Here is a 21,343-nt window from a genome sequence, read left to right on the forward strand (position 1 = left end):
GCAGGAGTCAGGGTAGCCTCCAGGTTTCTGGCCTGGGTTTCCTCCTGGGTAGAGAAAGCCAAAAGGGGATACTTTGAGGGTCAGGGGTGCAGGGAAGAAATTCACTCACCCATTTAACTCATTTTTAATGAGGGCCAACTGTGTGACTGGAGCTGTGCTAGGCACTAGTGGTAAATAGTATCTAAAAGAGGTAATTCTTACTCTCAAGAAGCTTACAGATACTTAATGAGGAAAACAGACATTAATCCAATAATCTTAACAATAAATTTACAAGTTATTGGATGATAGGACGAGTTGATGACAGTTCAGCAAATGTAAATAAACCTTTTATGAATTGGAATCTACATAACAAGAACAGTCAACTAATTAGGACTATTAGTTTTGATTTCAGTATTTCTACACTTCATATTCAGGAGAAGGTCACAAGCAAAATTAACTCAAAAAAATTCTGAGGTCCTTTCTTAAGGCACTACAAATTCAGCTCTAACTTCTAAACCATGGGGTCCACAAACCACACCTAATTTTGTAAATAAGTTTTACTGAAACACAGTCATGCCCATTCATTTACATATTGTCAATGCCTGCTTTTGCTCAGCAATGGCAGAGCTGAGAAGCTGCAACAGAGACCAAATGGCCTGCGGAGCTTAAAGTATTCATCATGTGGTCTTTTACAGAAAAAGCTGGCTGACCCCCATTCTAAATACTCTATATCTAAAATTACAGTATTTGCTAATTTTTTTAAACAATTCCATTCTAAATAATGATCTCAAATCAGACCAGATATCTCACTCTCAGGCTCCTGGTATTTACTAAAGCAGGAAAACTGCATGATTTTCAACAATGTAGTCTAGATAGCCAGAAAAATAATCTACAACAACGCATGCTCCAAGCATTTTTACAATATCAGAAGTAGATTCAATTTCACATTGGTCAATAAAATTGTTTCTCCTGGGAAAAACACATCACACTTCCAAAAAGCATTCAATCTATCAAGTTTCAATTGCTAAAACTTGGTACCAGCCAAATGTAAATCAGCTATCTCTGAATAATAAATTGGTCCCACCCTGAATAAATTAACCTCTTCTAAGTGCTGCTATTTTATCTGAATTGTGAGACGCAGATAATTCAGAAGAGATTATTTCTTTACCTTGTAATCGACTGGGAATGTCATTTTCCATTATTCTCCTACACAATGTGAACTGTGAGAATTCCTGGTAGATTCATCTATCAGGAAAGTATAAATAAAGCTTTCCTATCTATTTAATTTTCTGTTACAAGTATTTTGTCTACAACAAAAGCTGTAAAATTAAATTATACTTTTTACCCTAGGCTATACATGAGACTAATTCACAGATACAAAAATGTGACACCTTATCTGTTTACAAATCAAAGTGAAATGTAATTCAACCTCTGAACACAGAGATTTCATTATATCCTTTGTAAAAAGTACACTCTCTCTTCTCTTTTGCCTGCACTATCATCTGGCTGGATGCAAATAAGGGATAGATATTCATCTACATATTGGTTTGGACAGCATGGCTTCTGAATGATGCACAGTTCAGGAAATCAGGTTTGGGTTTTTCAGCCTGAGGGAGTTTTCACTTTGTCCCCAGATTTTATAATCTTGGTCCAATTTTACCAAACCTGAATGTGTCACAAACTTACGTGACAACTGGGGTTGAACAGGCAGAAAAGACACTGAAATCCACAGAGCTGCAATCAGGATCACAACAGCAGTTGACGTCACACTGTGCTGGAGACAAGTCACAGGCACACAGAGCAGCAACTACAGAAACAAGAGAGGTGGGGTGCAGAGCGTCACAATCAGCAGGTAGTGACTGCCCCCTGCCACTGCAAGGTACCAAAAATCCATCTTATACAAAAGGCCCATTTTATTTTTCCTATTGCACTTTGGGGGAAATTTGTGAAGTGAAAATGAGTCAGTTTGAGCACTCCTGCATCCAAGGTTTCCCCAAAATGGCTAATCATCTGACTCACTTGGAAAGTTCTGTTTGTGTTCTACCTACAAAGACTGTGATCTGGTAAACTAACTATGAAACCCAGACACCTGTGTTTTTCAAAAACTTTTCAGGTGATGGTAATAGTTAAAACAGGTTTAAGAACCAGCACAGTAGATCACTTGCCTGAGCAAAAGGACTACCGGTTTAATATTGCAGACTCCTGCGCCACTCCTCTGGAGATTCCAATTCAGAGGAAGGGCCCACTTAAGGTTGCCAAGAATCAGGGTTCTCAATCTTGTTCCTCTCCTCAGATGTTACCTGCAGCTTTCAAGCTGAGCCCATGTTCACAGGCTATTGGCCAAGTATCAAACTGGCTCAAGTTCTTTGTACTTGGGGTCCTAGAAATATCTTTGGTAATTCAGACAATAAAAGCATGGGAAGAGGTAGGAAGCCTCACTTAGCAAGTTTTAATTTTCAATAATGATGACTATCTGGATTTTTAATTCCCTATTTTAGTCTGTCAAACAGTGGGGAAAAAACTTTTAAAGAAATAGAACATGGGACTTCCCTGGCGGTCCAGTGGTTAAGACTTTGCCTTCAGTGCAGGGGGTGGGGGTTCAATCCCTGATCAGGGAGCTAAGATCCCACAGGCCCAGGGGGCCTGGAAACCAAAATGTAAAGCAGGGGCAGTGTTGTGACAGATTCAATAAAGACTTTAAAAATGGTCCACTCAAAAAACCTTTAAAAAAAACAAAAAAGAAATAGCAGAGCATGAAGAATGGTATACACTGAACTCATGGTAGTTTATTGCTGGGAGGGAATAAAATCAGTGCCTCAATCTTATCTGTAATGTTTCCTTTTTCTGAAAAAGGACTTCATGCAAAAACATTTTAAAAAGGGACCTCAAGCAAATGCTGGTAGACAATTCATACAACATTCTTATTTGCATTTATGAATTACTTTACAATGTTTCCCTCTAGCCAAGGATCCACTGTGTGCTTAGAAAATTATAACACCACTGGTGCATGCTAATGTAAAAAATAAGGAGTGTTGAGGCACCCTGCCTATGTGTTCGAAATTAATGTTGAATTGTTTTATAAAATTTAAAACCCTTGTAGGTTGGTAGCTATAAGACTACTAGGGACAAAGCAATAATGTTTAATAACTCTACTTAGAAAAAAAAAGGTCTCTCTCCACGTGAGTATACTTAATCAGCCAACAAGTATCTGTTGAGCACTCGCAGAGTCTAAGTAGCACTCAGCTGCTCTTTCAGGCCTCTTCACATCTACAGGGTACTAATGAACAGAGCTCAGATTCAAGATGAAAGTTATCCTTCTCTTCCACCTGTAACCCATTCTGCAAATGGCTGCCTAGTTCTCCACTCAGTCAGTCTCCTGCTATGTGTACTGGGGGTATGACCTAAAACCAGGCAAGTAATTCACTAACCTGAAAAATGGGGATAATTCAACATCATAAGGTTGTTATGCAGATTAAATGAGATACATCACAGATGAAATGCTTAGCATGGGGCCTGATACACAGTAAGCAGTTAATAAATGCCAGCTGTCATTAATTATCATTACTTGCACAGGTCTCAACAGAGGCCCTTTAAAAAGATGGAGGAAAGTGCAAATTCATCCTCCCACACTGGAAAAACAGCCCTGAACACATGCCCTATTAATGATGGTTCAAGGATAGCTTCATTTTGTGGAGAAAGTGCATTAACAAATGAAATACTTACATGGATAAAAGACAACTCAGTCCAAAAAATCTTAGAGAATTTCAGATATTGAATACTCCGCTATATTCTGTCCCAATTTATCACTTAACTTCCCTAATTCATCAAATAAACAGGTTCAATATAAAACAAAGCTTTTTTATATTGAAATAGCAAATATATTTCTCTCACAGACTACTCATAATTTATAAAGGAGAAATAATGGTTCGGTAACTGAAGTTAAGTCCTAGAGTTCAGGATGTCAGCCAATGATGATTTTTCTATTTACTAATACTGAGCCTTAATTTAAGAAAAAATCTTTTTCTCTTAAAAAGGGATAAAAAAATACTGCAAACCTATTGGGAGTTACAGTGAGAGGACTTAAAAGGGATTTTTTTTGAGATCACAAACTCCTTTAACAAACTAATCATTGCTATGAACCCTCACCCAGAAAAATGCATATTCACAAAAGTTTGCACTCCATCTTGGAGTCAGAGCTATCCCCTGAAGTCATCCACGTCCAGTCAGATTAGAAAATAGTCACTAAATGTGTAACTAGAGGATTAGATCACTTTCTGAGAAATATGTTAATTATCCCTAAAGGTGAATCTTAAGAAGTAGGCATAACCCCTCACCCCATAATTTCCCACCTCCAACTCAACATGGGAGGAATCCTGGGTTCTTATAATTCAAGTCAACAGACAGGGACCTCGACCCAGTCACTTTCAGTAAACTAGACTTTTCGCATCTCTTTTCGATAAGTGAAAAGGTCAACGTATCTTATGCATTTAATTCCCACAACTGTCTAGAAACTTTAATTTCGCGTTCAGCTGCAAAGCTGCAAGCAAGTATTCGTTCATTATCACCTTTAGCGTTAATGTTGTCCAGGACCACTGCAAGTACTTCCAAAGATTTTTTACATTGTCCCACTTGGGCTGAGCCTCGGTTTTCTCATCTGTGTGACAGTGATAATAACATCTACCCCTAAGGGTTGTTGAGAGAATCGATACCTATGAAACACTTGGCGATGCCTGCACACAGTAAGTGGTCAATAAACGTTAACTATCATTATTATTACATCCTCACCCAGGCTACCACCCCCCACAGGCTGGATCACTGTAGATCCCCGGGAACTGGCACTTGGTACCCACCGTCCGTGATCGGGGTGGGCCTGAGGCCAGGGGACGGCCTGGGAACCCTGGGGGTTTCAGGGGGCCTAGGAGATACTGCAGGTCGGAGAGTCGTCGGGGCTCGCTTCGTGGAGTTGAGGCCCTCCGTCGTCACCACCGGGGTGGCCCCGGCCTGGGCGCTCACGGAGGCCCAGCAGTCCAGGAGCACAAGCAGGAGCGGCGGGAGTTCCCACCGCCCCATTGCTCCGCCTAACCCCCGCAACCAGCGGCTCCGGACCGCGCGTTACCTGGCAACCGCGGCGGATGGGCGCGGGGCATCACGGGAAGGGTCGCAAGAGGCTGCGAGACGCTGAGGGGGCGGGGGGCGGGGGGCAGGGGGCGGGGCCTGGGCGAAGCCAGCCGCGAGAGGCTGGGACGAGCGACGCGGCTGAGCGACGCGGCCCCGGGGCGGTGTGAAGCCGGTGGAGACCCGGGGATTGTGAATCCCTCGTGTGGTTTCCAAGCGGACTGCGGTGCTTATTTAAAAAATGCGGATTTCCAGGTTCCATATCAGGGGATTCTAGGGGAGGGTCCAGGGATCAACATTTTTAACAAATGTCCTAACGCAACCAGTGGAGGGGACAGAAATTTTGGGACCCACTTTCGTAAAGCTACTAAATAGGGGCTTTTGAGGGAGCACAGAGATCACATCACCATCCTTGAATTTTCTCTATGTCACTCCTGTCACAGTTGCTTTGCTGTTTTTCTTTTAGCCCACTTAGGCTCTCTGAGCCTCGGTGTTCTCATCTCTACGATAGAGACGATACCTACCTCTAAGGGTTGTGTCGCAGGAGCTCACCAGATAACTTCTGTTCATTGTGTGTGATAAGGGGGACAGATGAACACTTCATAACTTTTTTACAGACAAAAAGAAACATTGACAGAAATTAAGTAGAATGATTTATAGGTGTTAAAAGGGAAAAACAAAGCAAATCTGTAACTACAAAATGAAGACCACAAGACTGTGGGAAGCCCCTCAGTTCTAAACTGCCGTATTTATAGAAGTATTCCAGCCCAGGGATTTTGGGTGTATCTCTGACACTTAATCTCCTTACAGTTCAGAAGTGAATGTGAAAATACTTAAACATATCATGGTAATTGTTCAAGAAACACATTTTTCCCATTCAGAAGAATACCAAGAGAATTCCCTGGTAGTCCAGTGGTTAGGACTCACCGCTTTCACACCCAGGGGCCCGGGTTCCTACCCTGGTTGGGAAACTAAGATCCTGCAAGCCGCAGCGCAGCCAAAACTAAATAAAATTCAAAAAAGGAATGCCAAAACAGTATATATACCTAGTTTATTAAATTTATATAGCAAAGCTAAATCATCAAAATTACATCCTTAGCACCTTCCTATGGCATTCCAGAGAAAGTGTATAAAATATAATTGGATCAGATGTGTAACAGACATTTCCAATTCTTTTCTACAAAGGATTGTTTTAACATTCACCTGAAATTCTGGGCCACTTTTAATAACACTTGTATGTAAAGCGTTCCTTTAAAAAACAAAAAAACAGGAAAAAACAACTATTCCAAACCTTCGTCTTATAACTTCTAAATCCAGGATGGCTTGTTTTTAAACCTTCTCATAACTTCCAGGCCTCTACTTTGTTTTCCATTCCTTAATATGTCAATCACGTTTTCCTATTTTCTGTTTTGAAATTTTAGGGTGTTGGATTAAATTTTGATAAAGTGCCCTTCAAGTTTATGGTTTGGGAAATAATCTCACCACTCCTTTTGGTTCAATCTCAAACACTCCGTAGGTGGCCTGAAAGTAATTTTATGACATCTTACACTGTCAAAATGAGGGTTACAGCAACTCCAGATCCATGTTGCAAACCTTGGGACCACTGAAACTTTTCATTTCACAGGTGACCTGTTTCTCCCAGGTTTTTTTCAACTTTCAACCCAAAGGATCCTTTCACCATTCCTTCTCCCCGGCCTTGTCAGGTTCCCTCATTAAGATGGAAGGACACAATGAAGGGCCAAGATCTATTTCCATACTTTGTCCAAAACTGCAGCATTTGGGTTGTGCGTAAATGTTTGTGATTTAAAATGTCCATCTGTTTCTCTAGGCTTATTGGCATTCTCAATTCCTTACAGTCTGTGCCAACGTTGGGAGGAGTCAAGACAATTTCAGCTTTTTGGAATTCTGCATTTGGAAGCTGCCGCATATGAGGAAGCTGAAAAACCAGAGACAGGAGTAGCTGGGTGGAAAAATAGCGGAGGCTGACTTCATAGAGCAGTGATAACCCCTGTCTTGGTCTTTGGTGTGGTTTGGGGTGAATTTACTATTATTGTTGTTATTAATATTGCTGAAGTCGTGGCTTCTACTCTGTAAAACTAAGTACCCAGTTTTGCCTATGATTAAGTATATCCACCCATCATTATTCTTCTGAGCCAAATATTTTACAGGTAGGGAGGCAGAATCATTAAGCTTTATAAAGGGGTTTCTTAGAACAACAGGAGATCAAGGCTGTGTGAGGACAAAGGACTAACTATCGTTTTGACTAAAGTCCAGTAATTCATTTCTAAATCAACACCCAGAAAAAAATAATCCCCAGCTTCTCTCCTCCCATTTCCCACGTGCCTAGTCAACCACCAGATACTATTCGTGTTCTTCAAATGTTTTCTGAAATATTATGGGGGCAGAAGAGCTCTTTGAGCAGACTTCACATTCTTGAAAGGTCTCAAATTTACAAGTTTGACCTTTTCTGAAAATGAAGTAATAAATACTGTCACAGACACACATTGATAGGAATGAGACAATTCTTTGTTTACCAGACAACTTTAAACTTGAATCCTATTATTGGACCATACTGAAGTTCAAATAAACTAATGGGCTTTTAAAGAATAACTGAAAAATTATTTTCAGATCAAAACATTTCAATCACAATAAAAGGTACAAAATAGACCACTGTACACTGCACCAAGATTCATATTTGACATTTTTCCACATTTACTTCACATTTCTTTTTAGTCAGTTTTATTGAGGGATAATTTATATACAGTATAAATTTTTGTGTACAGTTTTTTATATGCAGGTTGTCTCATGCACTAGTGTACAGTTTTTTGGGTATAAAGTTTTATGATTTTAACAAACACATCCACACATGACCACAACCACAATCAAGAAACAGAACAATTTTACTGCCCAGAAAATTTCCCTCACACCCCTTTATAGTCAGCCCCTGCTACTGTCCCAGCCCTGTAAGACATTGATCTACCTATTTTCTGTCCCTGTGGTTTTCCCTTTTCCAGAATGTCACGTGGATGGTATCATACAGTATGTAGCCTTTTGAGACTGGCTTCTTTCACTTAACCTAATGCCTTTGAGATTCATCTGTATTGCGTGTATCAACAGTCTGTTTCTTTTATTATTGTTATTTTTTAAGAGCTCAGCTTTTTATTGACCACATTACTAAAGATGTTTAGTCAAAAAGACCAAAGCCCATGTCATCATCACACTCTTCAGATTCTTCTTTCTTTGCTTCTGCTTTCTTCTCCTCAGCTAGGGCGGCAGTGGTGGAGGGGGTAGGACCTCCTGCTGGTGCAGAACCAGCTGCCGGAGCAGGTCCACCAACCCCCACATCGTAGATGAGGCTCCTGATGTTGACATTGGCCAAAGCCTTTGCAAACAAGCCTGGCCAGAAAGGTTCAAAATTTACACCGGCTGCTTTAATGAGGGCATTGATCTTACCTTCGGTGACCGTCACCTCACCGTGCAGGGTGAGGGCCGGGTAGATGCAGGGGAGCTCTGAGACAGAGGCCATGGTGCCGGTGCTATGCTAGTCTCCAGATGAAATGAGGGCTTTAGCTTCCTCCAAAGCACTGAGCACCTTGGAGGCAGCGAAGGAAAGGGGTGTTTCTTTTATTACTGTTATTTTTATATATATATATTTATTATTATAATTATAATTATAAAAAACCCACATAACGTTAAACTTACCATCTTAATCATTTTTAAGTGTACCGTTCAACAGTACTGTGTTTTCACATTGTTGTGCAACAGATCTCTAGAACTTACATCCAGAGGAGTGTTGCGTGATGTTTCACTGCGGTTTTGATTTGCATTTCTCTAATAATTAGTGATATCAAACATCTTTTCCTGTGCTAATTGGCGATTTGTATATCTTCTTTGGAGAAATGTCTCCAGGTTTTTTTGTCCAATTTTTAATTGGGTTTTTGTTATTGTTTTTGAGATGTAGAAATTCCTTACATATTCTGGATATTAACCCCTCATCAGAAATGTGACTTGCAATTATTTTTCTCCCATTCCATGGGTTGCCTTTTCACCCTGTTGATTGTTTCTTTTTTTTTTTTAATTTTATTTATTTATTACTTATTGGCTGCATTAGGTCTTTGTTGCTGCATGCGGGCTTTCTCTACAGTTGTGGAGAGCGGGGGCTACTCTTCATGGCAGTGCACAGGCTTCTCATTGCGGTGGCCTCTCTTGTTGCAGAGCACAGGCTCTAGGTACACGGACTTCAGTAGTTGTGGTGTGCGGGCTTAGTTGCTCCATAGCATGTGGGATCTTCCCGGACCAGGGCTCGAACCTGTGTCCCCTGCATTGGCAGGCAGATTCTTAACCACTGCACCACCAGGAAAGTCCTGATTGTTTCTTTTGACACATGGAAGTCTTTAAGTCTTATGTAGTCCCACTGTTGCCTGTGCTTTTGGTGTTATATCCAAGAAATCATTGCCAAATCCAATGTCCTGAAACTTTCCTCCTATGTTTTCTTCTAGGAATTTAATAGTTTCAATCTATTTTGAGTTAATATTTGTGTATGGCATAAGGTAAGGGTCTAATTTCATTCTTTTGCTTGTGGATATCCAGTTTTCCCAACACCATTTGTTGAAGAGACTGTCTTTCCCCCATTATATAGTCCTGGCACCATTGTTAAAAAATAATTTGTCCATATACGCCAGAGTTTCTTTCAATCCACTCCTTTCTGTTGTTAACAAGTTTTCCATAATGGATATACCACAATTTCTTCATTCATTCACCAAAGGAATTCGAGTTTTCCAGGTTTTGACAATTACATAAGGCCACTGTAAACATTCACATACAGTTTTTGTGTGATTTTTCATTTCTCTTGGGTACATACCTAGGTGTGAGTTTTCCAGGTTGTATGGTGAGTGGATGTTTAGTTTTATAAGAAATTGTCCAACATTTTCCCAAAGTAACTGTACCTTCTGCATGCCCACCAACAATGTATGAGATTTCCAGTTGCTCCCCCAACTCACAAAAACTTGGTATGGTCAGTTTTGTTTTCATTTTCATTTTTAGCTATTCTTATAATTGTGTGGTGGTATCTCACTGCAGTTTTATTAGTTGGCTTTTAATGAATCCAATCATCTTATAATGGCACATGTACATGGCATTTTAACCTTGGGTTGCCAAAAGAATTTAACTATTAAATGAAGAACTGAATTCTTCATTTTTCTGTAAACAAAAAGCCTCAAAAAATGGAAGTGAGCTGACCTCTTGGTACCACTGAGGGGCACTGTGGGCTCCTCCCCCCACTTCTATTCCTGTTTCCATGTTGTAAACATGTTTTCATCGTTTTGTCCTTAGGATCTGCAGGTAGTTCCGTTTTCACCCACCCCTTACTGGCAGCCTGTGAGTGAGTTCTTGAGGCCTGAACCTGTTTCATTTTGCCTGGTCATGGGGTCAGGCATTTCTGCTACAGCTTGTTTAAAGATTTTACCTTTTGTTAACCCAAATTTGTTGGAAAGAACGTGGGGACCAAAGAAAAGCAAATACAAGATTGGGTAAGCCTATGTCAAAAGCACCAACCTCACACTGTTAAAGCGTGTCTTCCATGCTCCAAATCAGAACCCATGGTCTGATACAAGCGTGCATGTAGTTAGGAAGACAGTTTAAACAATGGAATGTCCTGGAAACATCAGAATTATCGTAGTCATAGTTATGAAAAATCTGGATGGAATTAACCCTAAATCCAAACCCCCAGAATCCCCATCTCTACCTTATTGTCAATTTATTAGGGGGAAAAAAAAAGATGGCCTGATGAGAAAAGATGAATTTTAACTAGTTCTGTTTGGACAAAGACTCAAATTGATACCTCTTTTTAATAGAGATCATTTGTGAATTCCTTAAAACAAATCATGAAAGTCCGTCCAATCTAAACCCAGCTGCAGGTTCTCCCTCAGAGGGCAACTGCTTACTATAGTGGGATAATAAAAGATCAGTTATATTTTAACTTCTGTCACCTCCTAACATGAATCAACCTAAAAGTTTCCTCTTTACATATTCTCTGCAAGACATAGGAAGTTGGTAATTGTAACAGTTTCTGGGGAGGAGGAAGGAAGGAGAGTCAATCTTCAATCTATTTTGCACGTGTTACTTTTCACTTCATAGCTAATTTTATTATTATTATTATTTTTGGCCATGCTGCAGGGCTTGCAGGATATTAGTTCCCAACCTGGGACTGAACCCGTGCCACAACAGTGAAAGCACCGAGTCCTAACCGCTGGACTGCCAGGGAACTCCCAATAACTACAGCAATAAAACAAATTAAAAAAACATATGTTTCCTCTCTTAATCACATCATCCCTTTGTTCCATTAGGGGGAGCATTTGGAAAATAGGGCACAAATCCTTTCCTCCTGCCAGCCTTGTCCAACATCTACTGTTCAAGCTAGACGTGAAAGCAAATTTTAAATCTTGTAAACATTTTTCAAGTCTAAAAAAAAAATTAGACTCAAAGTGTATAGTATTCTATGGCTGCACTGTAAGAAGTGTTTATTTTGAGGACTTAGTAAAAATACATCTTACTGTTCTTGAAATTTTTTAAAGGGATGGCACAGAGGGAGACCAGTTGCTGTCTAGGTAATTTCTGTTGGTCATCTGGTCACCATGACCTGGAGGTGGCCTTGGGTTTTGACATTTCAGAAACAAACTCTTTCCAGGTCAGCCCAGGATTCCTGGGTCATGGTAAGCAGATCTTCTGTAAATCAAGAGAAGTCATTATTGCTTCTACTTACCCCTCAAATTTCACCTCCTCCAGGAGACCCTCCTATCCTGACCCACCAAGGAGGTAGACCTTCACAAATTTTGGAGCAAAACCAGGCTGAGTTATTCTTTATTCCATCCCTTATTATCTGGGTGACCTTGAGCAATTTTTTTAATCTCTCTGACAAAATCCGTCATACTGATGTTTCCAATTAAAATCAAGACTACAAAACCATATTGATCATCCATATGTATTTCCTTTCTCCCACACCATAAAGCTTGGTTCTCAAAAACTCCAACATAATTATTTGCTTTGTCCCAAAATACTTATCACAGTGCTAAGTCTCAGAATAACAATACCAATACTACCACCAAACACATTATTATTAAAAAAAGTTCTGATTTTTTTTAGCTGCACACTTTCATTTAATCCCTCTGTTTTTAACATGTTGTCTTACCTCCATCCTTTTCTCTGACTGCGATCTCTGAACCTAGAGCTGTCACGTTCAAGTTCTCCAAAGAATAATCTTTACAGGGATTGGGGCAAGGAGTCACAGGAGGGAATCTGGGGTTAACAGCTCCTAGTATATATATACAGTTAATGATCTGTTTTCAGGGGAATTCCCTGGCAGTCCAGTGGTTAGGACTCCACACTTTCACTGCCGAGGGCCCCAGCTTACTCCTCACTGGCATCCCCTTCCTATGGTTTCTCCACTCACTAAAGCATCCATCCACTTCCTATCTTCCAAAAAGGATTTGACATCTCTCATGAGCAGCCATCTTCTTTCCTGTTCTCTGTGGGTTTAGACCTTTTGGATCCCTTTTCTATCATTTTAGTAGTGTTTCAAGAGAGAGCAGAGATATCTTCATGGGTTCCATTCACCATGTTTCTAGTCTCCTATAAACATTTTCCATATCAGGTATAGCAAGGTAGTATAGTGAGATGATTAAATGCACACATTCTGAAGCCACAATGTTTGGGTTCAAATTCCTAGTTTTGCCACCTTCTAGCTGTGTAACTCAGTCATGCTTTCTGTGCTCAGATTCCTCATTTATAAAATGGAGATGACTAGTGGTACCTACCACAAAATCATGTGTGAGTGGGATGGCGATGGGCACTTATTAAGCACTCCAAAGGCTTTAAAAGTTATTAAAGAAAGGGTGCAGTTTTCCTTAACTGGAAAAAAACAAAATGATATTGATTAATTCTGTCTTAAGCTAAAGGGGAAAAAAATTGATTCTCTGGTGATCTTGCCTTAAAGTCAGCTGTATTTTCCTCAGGGCTTAGCAGTTCTGAATCTTGCAGCTTCACTTTTTTTCCTGCAGGTGGCAGCCTTTGTCACCAAAACTTTGTTCCTCACACAGGGCTGACCCTAATGGGTAAACAAACCCTCTATCTTTCCTCTTTCATTGGGTCTATCATTCAATCAAATATTTTACTGAGCACCTACTATGTGACAGGAACCAGGGAAACAGCAATGGTCAAGCATACACTATTGTTGCCTTCTCAAAACAGCTGTAGAATTAAAATTCAAATAAGCTGAGAGGACATCCCGAGAAAACCTTCCATGTGAATGTACTACTACTATGAGGCACAAGCCCTAATTGGAGTCCTAACTCTGGGACAAAATGCCCTATTGAGCAAAATGACGCTGTAAAGGACATTACTTAACACCAATTATTTTCCAGGCCTACTTGCCCTTAAAAGGTTTTCATAAGCTCCACCCTCAGAGAAATGGATTGGGAGGCTAAGGTGCGTTGAGACAGTCACCAGTGCACAAAATGGGTGTTGGGGTGTTGAAGTGGGTGGATGGGAGGATTTAGGAATTATAGGCCAGAGATGACAACTCTCCAAATGTCCCTCATTTTAAGCCAAACATCCCCTTTTTAAGAAAAAGTAGCCAAAAATTGCAAATGAGACCAAGAGAGGACAGAGTAATTCTTGCCATGTCATCTAGGACATTGTTTAACAAGCACCCCAAGGATTAATTCTCTAGCAGGGGTTGGCAAACTTTTTCTATAAAGGTCCAAGATCGTATATATTTTAGGCTTTGGGGGCTGTATGCTCTCTGCCAACCGCTCAACTCTGTCATCATAGTACTCTGTTGCTTAGAGCAAAAGCAACCTTACGCAATATGTAAACAAATGGATGTGGCTGTGGTCCAATAAAACTTTATTATAAATGCAAGCAGCAGAGCCAGATTTGGCCCACTGGCCATATATGTAGGCCAAGGAATGTGTCTTTGTTTGCTTAGCTATTTACTCTTTATTAAAGGCTCATATTTTTGTCTGGTTTGAGTTCCAAAGTATTCCTCTCCAGTATAAAAAAGAACCTCAAAGCTTATCATTTTTATTACCCTGTAGAGATTAACTTGTTTAGTATCTAAGGCCCCTCCTTCCTCAAATATCTACTTCTTCAAAATGCTCTCTGAACCATCTTTACCATCTTACTGTTTCCTCTTTAACAAGTTGAATAAATTTTTGATATGTGATCATTCTCTATTTGAATGAGTCATGTTTAGACATTGTTATCCATTTGTTGTTCCCTAGTAATTAGCAGCAAAACCTATTAACTAAGAGCCCTGTGTTACCACAGAAGGTAGCAAAAAAGAAGGAACTTAGGAACTGCATCTCATTCTGTTGTCAAACTCAGAGGACAGAGGAGGGAAACCCCCTGTGAAGGGAAACAGAGTTTTTATGCCTTTAGCAAGGAATAAAAAGCCAATATAACTTCCCTCCAAATTGCCCTCTTCTCAGCCTGAATAAAGGATAATTCTTTTTTTTTTCAAGTTGAGAATTATGTTTTTTTGTGGTTTTTATTTATTTATTTATTTGTCTTCATCAGGTCTTAGTTGTGGCATGCAGAATCTTTTGTTGCGGTGGGCAGGCTTCTCTCTAGTTGAAGCTCAGGCTCCAGAGAGCGTGGGCTTAGCTGCCCCACAGCCTGTGGGATCTTAGTTCCCCAACCAGGGATCAAACCTGCATCCCTTGCATTGGAAGGCAGATTCTTAACCACTGGACCACCAAGGAAGTCCCAAGGCATAATTCTTTATACTTCCAAAAATGGACTATAGGAGGAATCATTCTATCTTATCCAGTCTCAGAGTTGATCTCTAGGATTTCACTTCCACATTTCAGTCCCCAAATCCTGGCCTCCTCAAATTTACTTTTGTTTTGGCCACGAGGCTTGCAGGATCTCAATTCCCTGACCAGGGGCCAAACCTGTGCCCCCTGAAATGGAAGCACGCAGTCCTAACCTGGGCTACCAAGGAATTCCCTCAAATTGACTTTTTAAAACAAGCTCCGCAGTGAGGTGTTCCAGACCAAATGTTTGTGTCCCTCAAAATTCATATGTTGAAGCCCTAATCCCCAGTGTGACTGAAATTCGTGATAAGGCTTTGGGGAGGTAATTGAAATTGTGAGGTCATAAGGATGGGGCTCTAGTGTGATAGGACTGTGGCCTTATAAGAAGAGGAAGCCACATGAAGACACAGTGAGAAGGTGGCCATCTGCAAGCCAGGAAGAGACCTCTCATCAGAACCCAAGCATGCCTGCACACCGTTCTCAGACTTTCAGCTCCCAGAACTGTGAGAAAATAACTTCTATTGTTTAAGCCACCCAGTCGATGGTATTTTGTTATGGCAGCCTGGGCTGTCTAAGACATCACCAAACTTATTCCAGCTCAGGACATTTGCATTTGCTCTTCGCTCTGCCTGGAATGCCCTTCTTCCAGAACTTTATTTATTTGTTTGCTTGGCTGCACTGGGTCTTAGTTGCAGCACGCAGGATCTTCACTGCCATGTGCGGGATCTTTAGTTGTGGCATGCGGACTCTTAGTTGTGGCATATGGGATCTAGTTCCCTGACCAGGGATCAAACCCGGGCCCCCTGCATTGGTAGCACAGAGTCTTAACCACTGACCACCAGGGAAGTCCCCCTCCAGAACTTTAAATGGCTGGCCTTTTTTCTAAAATTTTCACTTAGGTCTCAGTTCAAATGACACCTGTTCAGAGAGACTTCCTCTGCCCACCCTAATTTAGCCTCTCCACACCAGTCATCTCCCTGATTACTAATGAAATTGGGTATCTCTTCCTATGTCTATTGGGTTTTCTCTTCTGGAATGCCTCTTGTTAAAAGGTAAACTGAGGCAAATTAAAAATTTTAATAAAACTAATACAATATGGTAAATGAACTATACTTCAGTTTTTAAAAAGAAGGAAAATTTAAGAGTTTATTTAAGCAAAAATTAATTTGAATCAGGCAACGCCAAACTGGAAGTGGTTGGGAGTGCTTCACTGACAGGAGCTGGGGCAAGACTTTTATAGAGAAGACACAGAAGCAAAGCAAGGAAATTATTTGATTGGCTGTAGCTGAAGCGGTTGCCTTATTTGGGAAAGACTAGTTGGCTGTTTGTGACTGGTTGTCTTAGGTTTTGATTTCTTAACCTTGATGCATTTACTTTTTGGCTGGCTTATGCAGGCTGCTAAGGCATTAGAGCCACCTCAATCTAATGGACTCCTTGTTTAATTAATTTAACATACTGTTGGTCATTTTTTTAATATTTTCCTACTTTTCTATTTGAGTTGCTTCTTTTTCTTTATTAATGTGAAGGCGTTCTTGATGTACTCAATACTAATCCTTTCTTGGTTTCATGCATCACAAATACCTTCTCTCAGACTGTGGCTTATTGTTTTTACGTATTTTTTTTAATGGTGTCTTTTGTTGTGCAGAAGCTCTAACCTTTTTTAAAAATGTTAATTCTGGTAAAACATGCATGGCATGAAATTTAAGACAGCATTTTTAAAGTGTACGGTTCACTGGCATTAAGGACATTCACACTGTTGTGCAATCATCACCACCATCCATCTCTAGAGCTGCCTTCATCTTGCAGAACTGAAACTCCGTCCACATTAAACAATAACTCCTATTCTCTCTGCCCTCCAGCTCCTGGCAATCACCATTCTACTTTCTGTCTCTATGAATTTGATTCCTCTAGCTACCTCATAAAAGCAGAATCGTATAGTATTTGTCTTTTTGTGTGTCTGACTTATTTCACTTACCATAATGCCCTCAAAATTCATCCATGTTGTAACATGTGTCAGGATTTCCTTCCTTCTTAAGAAAGAATAATATTCCATCATATGTGTATAGCACGTTTCGTTTATCAGTTCATCCATCAGTGGACATTTGGGTTGCTTCCACTTTTTACTATTGTGAATTATACTGTTATGAACATGGGTGTACAAATATCTGCTTGAGTTCCAGATTTCAGTTCTTTCAGGTATATACCCAAAAGGGCAATTGCTGTATCATATGGTAATTCTGTTTCATTTTTGAGGAACTACCATACTGATTTCCACAGTCTGCACCATTTTACACTCCCACCAACAGTGCACAAGAGCTCTGTTTCTCCTACAACCTTGGTAACATTTGTTATTTTCAGGGTTTTGTGTTTTTTTTAATAGTAACCATCTTAATGGGTGTGAGATGGTTTCTCTTTGTGATTTTGAATTTGATTTCCCTGACAGTGATGTCAAGCACCTTTTCCTATGCTTATTGGCCATATGTGTATCTTTGGAGAAATGTCTATTCAAGTCCTTTCTCTGTTTTTTAATCTTTTTTGATTGTTGTTGAGTTATAGGAATTCTTTATATATTCTGGATATATGTGCCTTCTCAGATATATCATCTGCATATATTTTCTCCCATTCCATAGGTTGCCTTTTCACTCTGTTGATAGTGTTAATTGATGAACAGAAATTTTAATGTTGATGTAGTCCAATGTATCTATTTTTTTCTTTTGCTGCCTGTGCTTTTAGTGTCATATCCATGAAGTCATTACCAAGTCCAATAAAATGAAGCTTTCCCCCTATGTTTTCTTCTGAGAGTTTTATAGTTCTAACTCTCATATTTAGGTCTTTGATCTATTTTGAGGAACTTTTAACTTTTAATGTTGCCAAACCCATCAAAATTTTCCCTAACAGCTTGTGCATTTTTATATGTTATTGAAGTCATCATTTCTTATCCTAATAATCTATATTTTCTTCTAAAAGTATTAAAAATTTGCTTTCGCTTTTGACCTCTGGAATTTACTCATGTATATGTTGTGGGTTAGGGATCCAATTTAATTTCTTTCTCCCCCAGAGGGATTACCAATGTCCTCCCACCATTTTAAAAATAATTTCTTCCCAGGAATCTGTAATATTACCTCCATTTCCTCTCAAGTTTCCACATAGGCATAAGTCTGTTCATCTTCTTAATATCTCCCTAACTGAGCCTTGAAAAACTCATTTCCCAGGAATTCCCTGGTGGTCCAGTGGTTATGACTCTGCTCTTCCACTGCTGGGGGCCTGGGTTCGATCCCTGGTCGGGGAATTAGATCCTATATGCCACAACTAAGATCCCACTAGGGCACGGCCTAAGGAAAAGGAAAAAAAAATTTAAGTATAATTTTTAAAAAAACCAACCTCATTTCCCTTTCATATCTGTCTGGTCTGTCTACTAAGATCACATTTGTAGCTTTAAAAAAACCTGGCCTTCTGGGAAGAGTAATCAGTGTAAAGATGTGAGCACGTTGGAAGGGAAGACATTTGAGACCACAGAGGAAAAGCAGCCCACAGGGCACAGAAAACCCGGGTGAAGTCAATTATACCAGCACTGAAAGAAAAAGCCAAGCAAAAACGACCAGTTTAAGGAGTGCAAACATCCCCCCATTCTCCTCCTGGAACCAGTGATTGATGCCCCAGAGGAAGCAACAGATGGGAGAAAACAGAAATCTGCCGTTACCTCTGCCAGTCTCACTTCCAGATCTATGTGTCTGTTGCTCTTTAGAGCAATTAAAAATCCTGTAAATTTAAAAAAAAACAAAAAAAAAAAACCCTGCCTTCGTCCAGTTTAGTCAGCCAGTCTTCCTTTATTTGCCTTCCACTCTTCCACTGGTTCTGTTCTGGTAGCATGACAGAAGCTTTTTTAAATATTGGTATATTCGAGGTATATTTGACATACAACATTATACATAAACATTTGACATAAACATTATAATTTCAAAATAATTTGATATTTGTATATATTGCAAAATGGTCACTACAATAAATTCAGTTAACATCCATCACCACACATGGTTACAAAAAAAACTCTTTTTAAGGAGGATTTTTAAGATCCACTCTCAGCAACTTTCAAATATGCATGACAGGATCATATTTTTGAAAACAACCCATTCTTCCTTGATTTCCTGAGCAAACGTGTCTCCCAGAGACAAAGTCTTCTGGGCATAAGCTTCATTAACTGCCTTCTCTTAGCTTTCAGATTTTCATTAGCTTTCTCTACCCCAGACCACAAAGAAGTATATCTCCTATATAAGGGTCCTGTTCTAGTAATTTGTTTTCACTAACAGAATATACCCCATTCTGCAGGTAAACTCAGAGTCTGGGCTCCCCTAATCCAAAGTCATGATCAAGTCTTATGCAATTAACAAATCAGAGCAAACCTGGGATCCCAATAGTGGGGTGAACCTTACCAGCATGTGACAAGCCAAATGGAGTCAAGAGATCAGTCCCTTCACAGGTTCTGCTCATGACCGTAAGTGAAGCTCAGAATGACCTGCAGGAGAACAGATTCACAGCATCCACCTACTCCCAGTGCTCATGCTGTAAAAAGGCTACAAATCTCACAGACAAGAGCTCCATTGACTCTGTAGAATTTAGTTGCCTTTGCTGTTTAAAATCCAGCCTGAAGCTTTGCTGAAATATGTCATGCAAGAAGTAAAAATCTTCTACCCACCAAAGCCTAAATGTTTGTAAGCTAAAGCTCTGCCCTCTTTAAGGTAAGCCTTCCCTGGGACAGACAGGCTTTTTTTCCCCAGTAACGTAATCCCTGTGCCAGCTGCCTGCCCGAGGTCAAAGCTGTACTCACACGGGTTAGGTCAAGGCCTGCCCCAGAGGCCCTCATACTCAGGTCCCTGTCAGTTAAAATCTTACTGAACAACCGTAGCTGTCACAAACTGCTCAGGTCAAGAATCCACTTGACCCACAATGACCTTTCAGCCTAGAGCCCTGACCACACCAGAAACCTGATCCCATGTGTTATTTTCGCCCCCAAAATGTCTGACTGTTGTGTCCATCTCTGAGGTCTCCTGAAGGGGAAATTAACATGTTGGGGGGTTTATGGGGTGATAATTAATTACCCCCTTCTTGGCCCTTCCAAATTCTAAACCCAATGGGGCTCCAAAGTATCAGCTTTATTGATGAGGCTGATTGGAGACCACGGCTTCGTTCTGCACACAATCCCCACCTGGATTACACTGATTTACCTGGTCACAGACGTCAGGCCTCCTCCAGAGGTTCAGGCTCCCCACGGGGAGGAGGAAACATGATGATCCAAAGGACAGACCACAGCAAGAGAGAAAAAAGAGAAAGGACTGGGCAACAAGCTCACTGAAACCTAGTCCCCCTAAAACGGAGTTCCCCTGCCATCTTTATGATTAACCTCTCTATCCAAAACTTGATTCCCTTTCTTGTCCTGCTCCTGTTCCCTTCAGGACTGAGCACTATCAAAGAAAAGGTGGGACTGAAACTGAGCAGGACCCTGCATGCAGGGCCTTCCCAGGTATGAGCCCCTCCGTGTACCCCACTTCCTGTTTGGCCTCCCCTGAGTTCCAAAGAGCAGACTCAAGCAGTTAATGATTAGAACAGTAGAGTCCCAGCATTCCCAGTTCCTCCTAAAGGGATATAGACAGCAATCTGACACGTATCTTTGAATTGTTCTGCAGAAATTAAGACCCCTCCCTCCCCCCGCCCAGGTGGAGGATGGTGACAGCATGCTGACCACAAGCACGAAGACTCCAGACCAGTTGGAATCAGAAGGCTGATGAAGATTCCTGGAACATCACCCTATTACCTCACCACCAACCAATCAGAAAAATGTTCACGAGGTGATCATGCACCCTGGAACCCTCACCCCCGATGTTGTCTTTAAAAACCCTTGCCTGAAATCCATTGGGGGAGTTTGGGTCATTTGAGCACTAGCTGCCTGTTTTCCTTGCTTGGTGCCCTACAAATAAATGCTGTACTTTTCTTTACCACAACCTGGCTTGAGTAGATTGGCTTTGCTGAGCATCAGGCAAGTGGACCTGAGTTTGGTTCAGTAATATCAGCATCTTCTGAATCTACCAATAAGACCCAATCCTCATCTCATGGAGGTAGTAAAGAAAGAAATCAGAAGTTTTGCTTCAGCAGTGTTTCCACTGAGGAGTGGCAGTTCCCTCTCCTCTGTGTAAACTGGTGGAGGATAAGTTCCTTTCTAAAAGCTGCCTTTGGTTTGGTGGTATTCTTGATTTAATAATTGTAGTCATGGTATCAGGATCACATGATGTGTTTGTCAGGATTCACTTCCTTGCAAGCCAAACTCAAAGTGGCTTAAGCAAATCAGGGAATGAATATGAGTTCAGTGACTGATCTTCCTTCAGGCAAAGCTGGATTCAGGGGTTTAATCACTATCACAAAGCCTCTGTTTCTTACCATCTCTA

The 21,343-nt window shown here is 40.6% G+C and overlaps 2 protein-coding genes across 3 annotated transcripts in view; both read right to left on the minus strand.

Moving 5' to 3' along the window:
* The window catches only part of TCTN1 (tectonic family member 1), a 29,217-nt gene extending 24,114 nt beyond the window's left edge, over nucleotides 1–5,103 (minus strand). Inside the window, exons 1-2 of the mRNA XM_057746812.1 lie at nucleotides 4,830–5,103; nucleotides 1,666–1,786 (exon numbers count right to left, since the gene is read on the minus strand). Of these exons, the coding sequence (XP_057602795.1) occupies nucleotides 1,666–1,786; nucleotides 4,830–5,049 (341 nt within the window). The 5' untranslated portion in view covers nucleotides 5,050–5,103. The remainder of the gene's footprint in view (nucleotides 1–1,665; nucleotides 1,787–4,829) is intronic.
* Nucleotides 5,104–8,278: 3,175 nt separating this feature from the next.
* LOC130859107 (60S acidic ribosomal protein P1-like) lies at nucleotides 8,279–8,620 on the minus strand. Of its 2 annotated transcripts, XM_057746425.1 has the most exons (2): nucleotides 8,558–8,620; nucleotides 8,279–8,476 (listed from the first exon to the last, which is right to left on the minus strand). In XM_057746425.1, the coding sequence occupies exons 1-2, from the start codon at nucleotides 8,618–8,620 to the stop codon at nucleotides 8,279–8,281; spliced, it is 261 nt and encodes an 86-aa protein (XP_057602408.1). The 2 variants fall into 2 exon arrangements, with proteins under 2 accessions (XP_057602408.1, XP_057602407.1); XM_057746424.1 differs by having other exon boundaries at nucleotides 8,279–8,620.
* Between the last annotated feature and the right edge of the window lie 12,723 nt (nucleotides 8,621–21,343).

The sequence above is a fragment of the Hippopotamus amphibius genome, chromosome 8 (genome assembly GCF_030028045.1).
Source record: "Hippopotamus amphibius kiboko isolate mHipAmp2 chromosome 8, mHipAmp2.hap2, whole genome shotgun sequence".
Taxonomy (NCBI): Eukaryota; Metazoa; Chordata; class Mammalia; order Artiodactyla; family Hippopotamidae; genus Hippopotamus; species Hippopotamus amphibius.

Coding starts and splice junctions, on each gene's coding strand:
- LOC130859107 (XM_057746424.1), bottom strand. CDS start 8,620: ATGGCCTCTGTCTCAGAGCTCCCCTGCATCTACCCGGCCCTCACCCTG.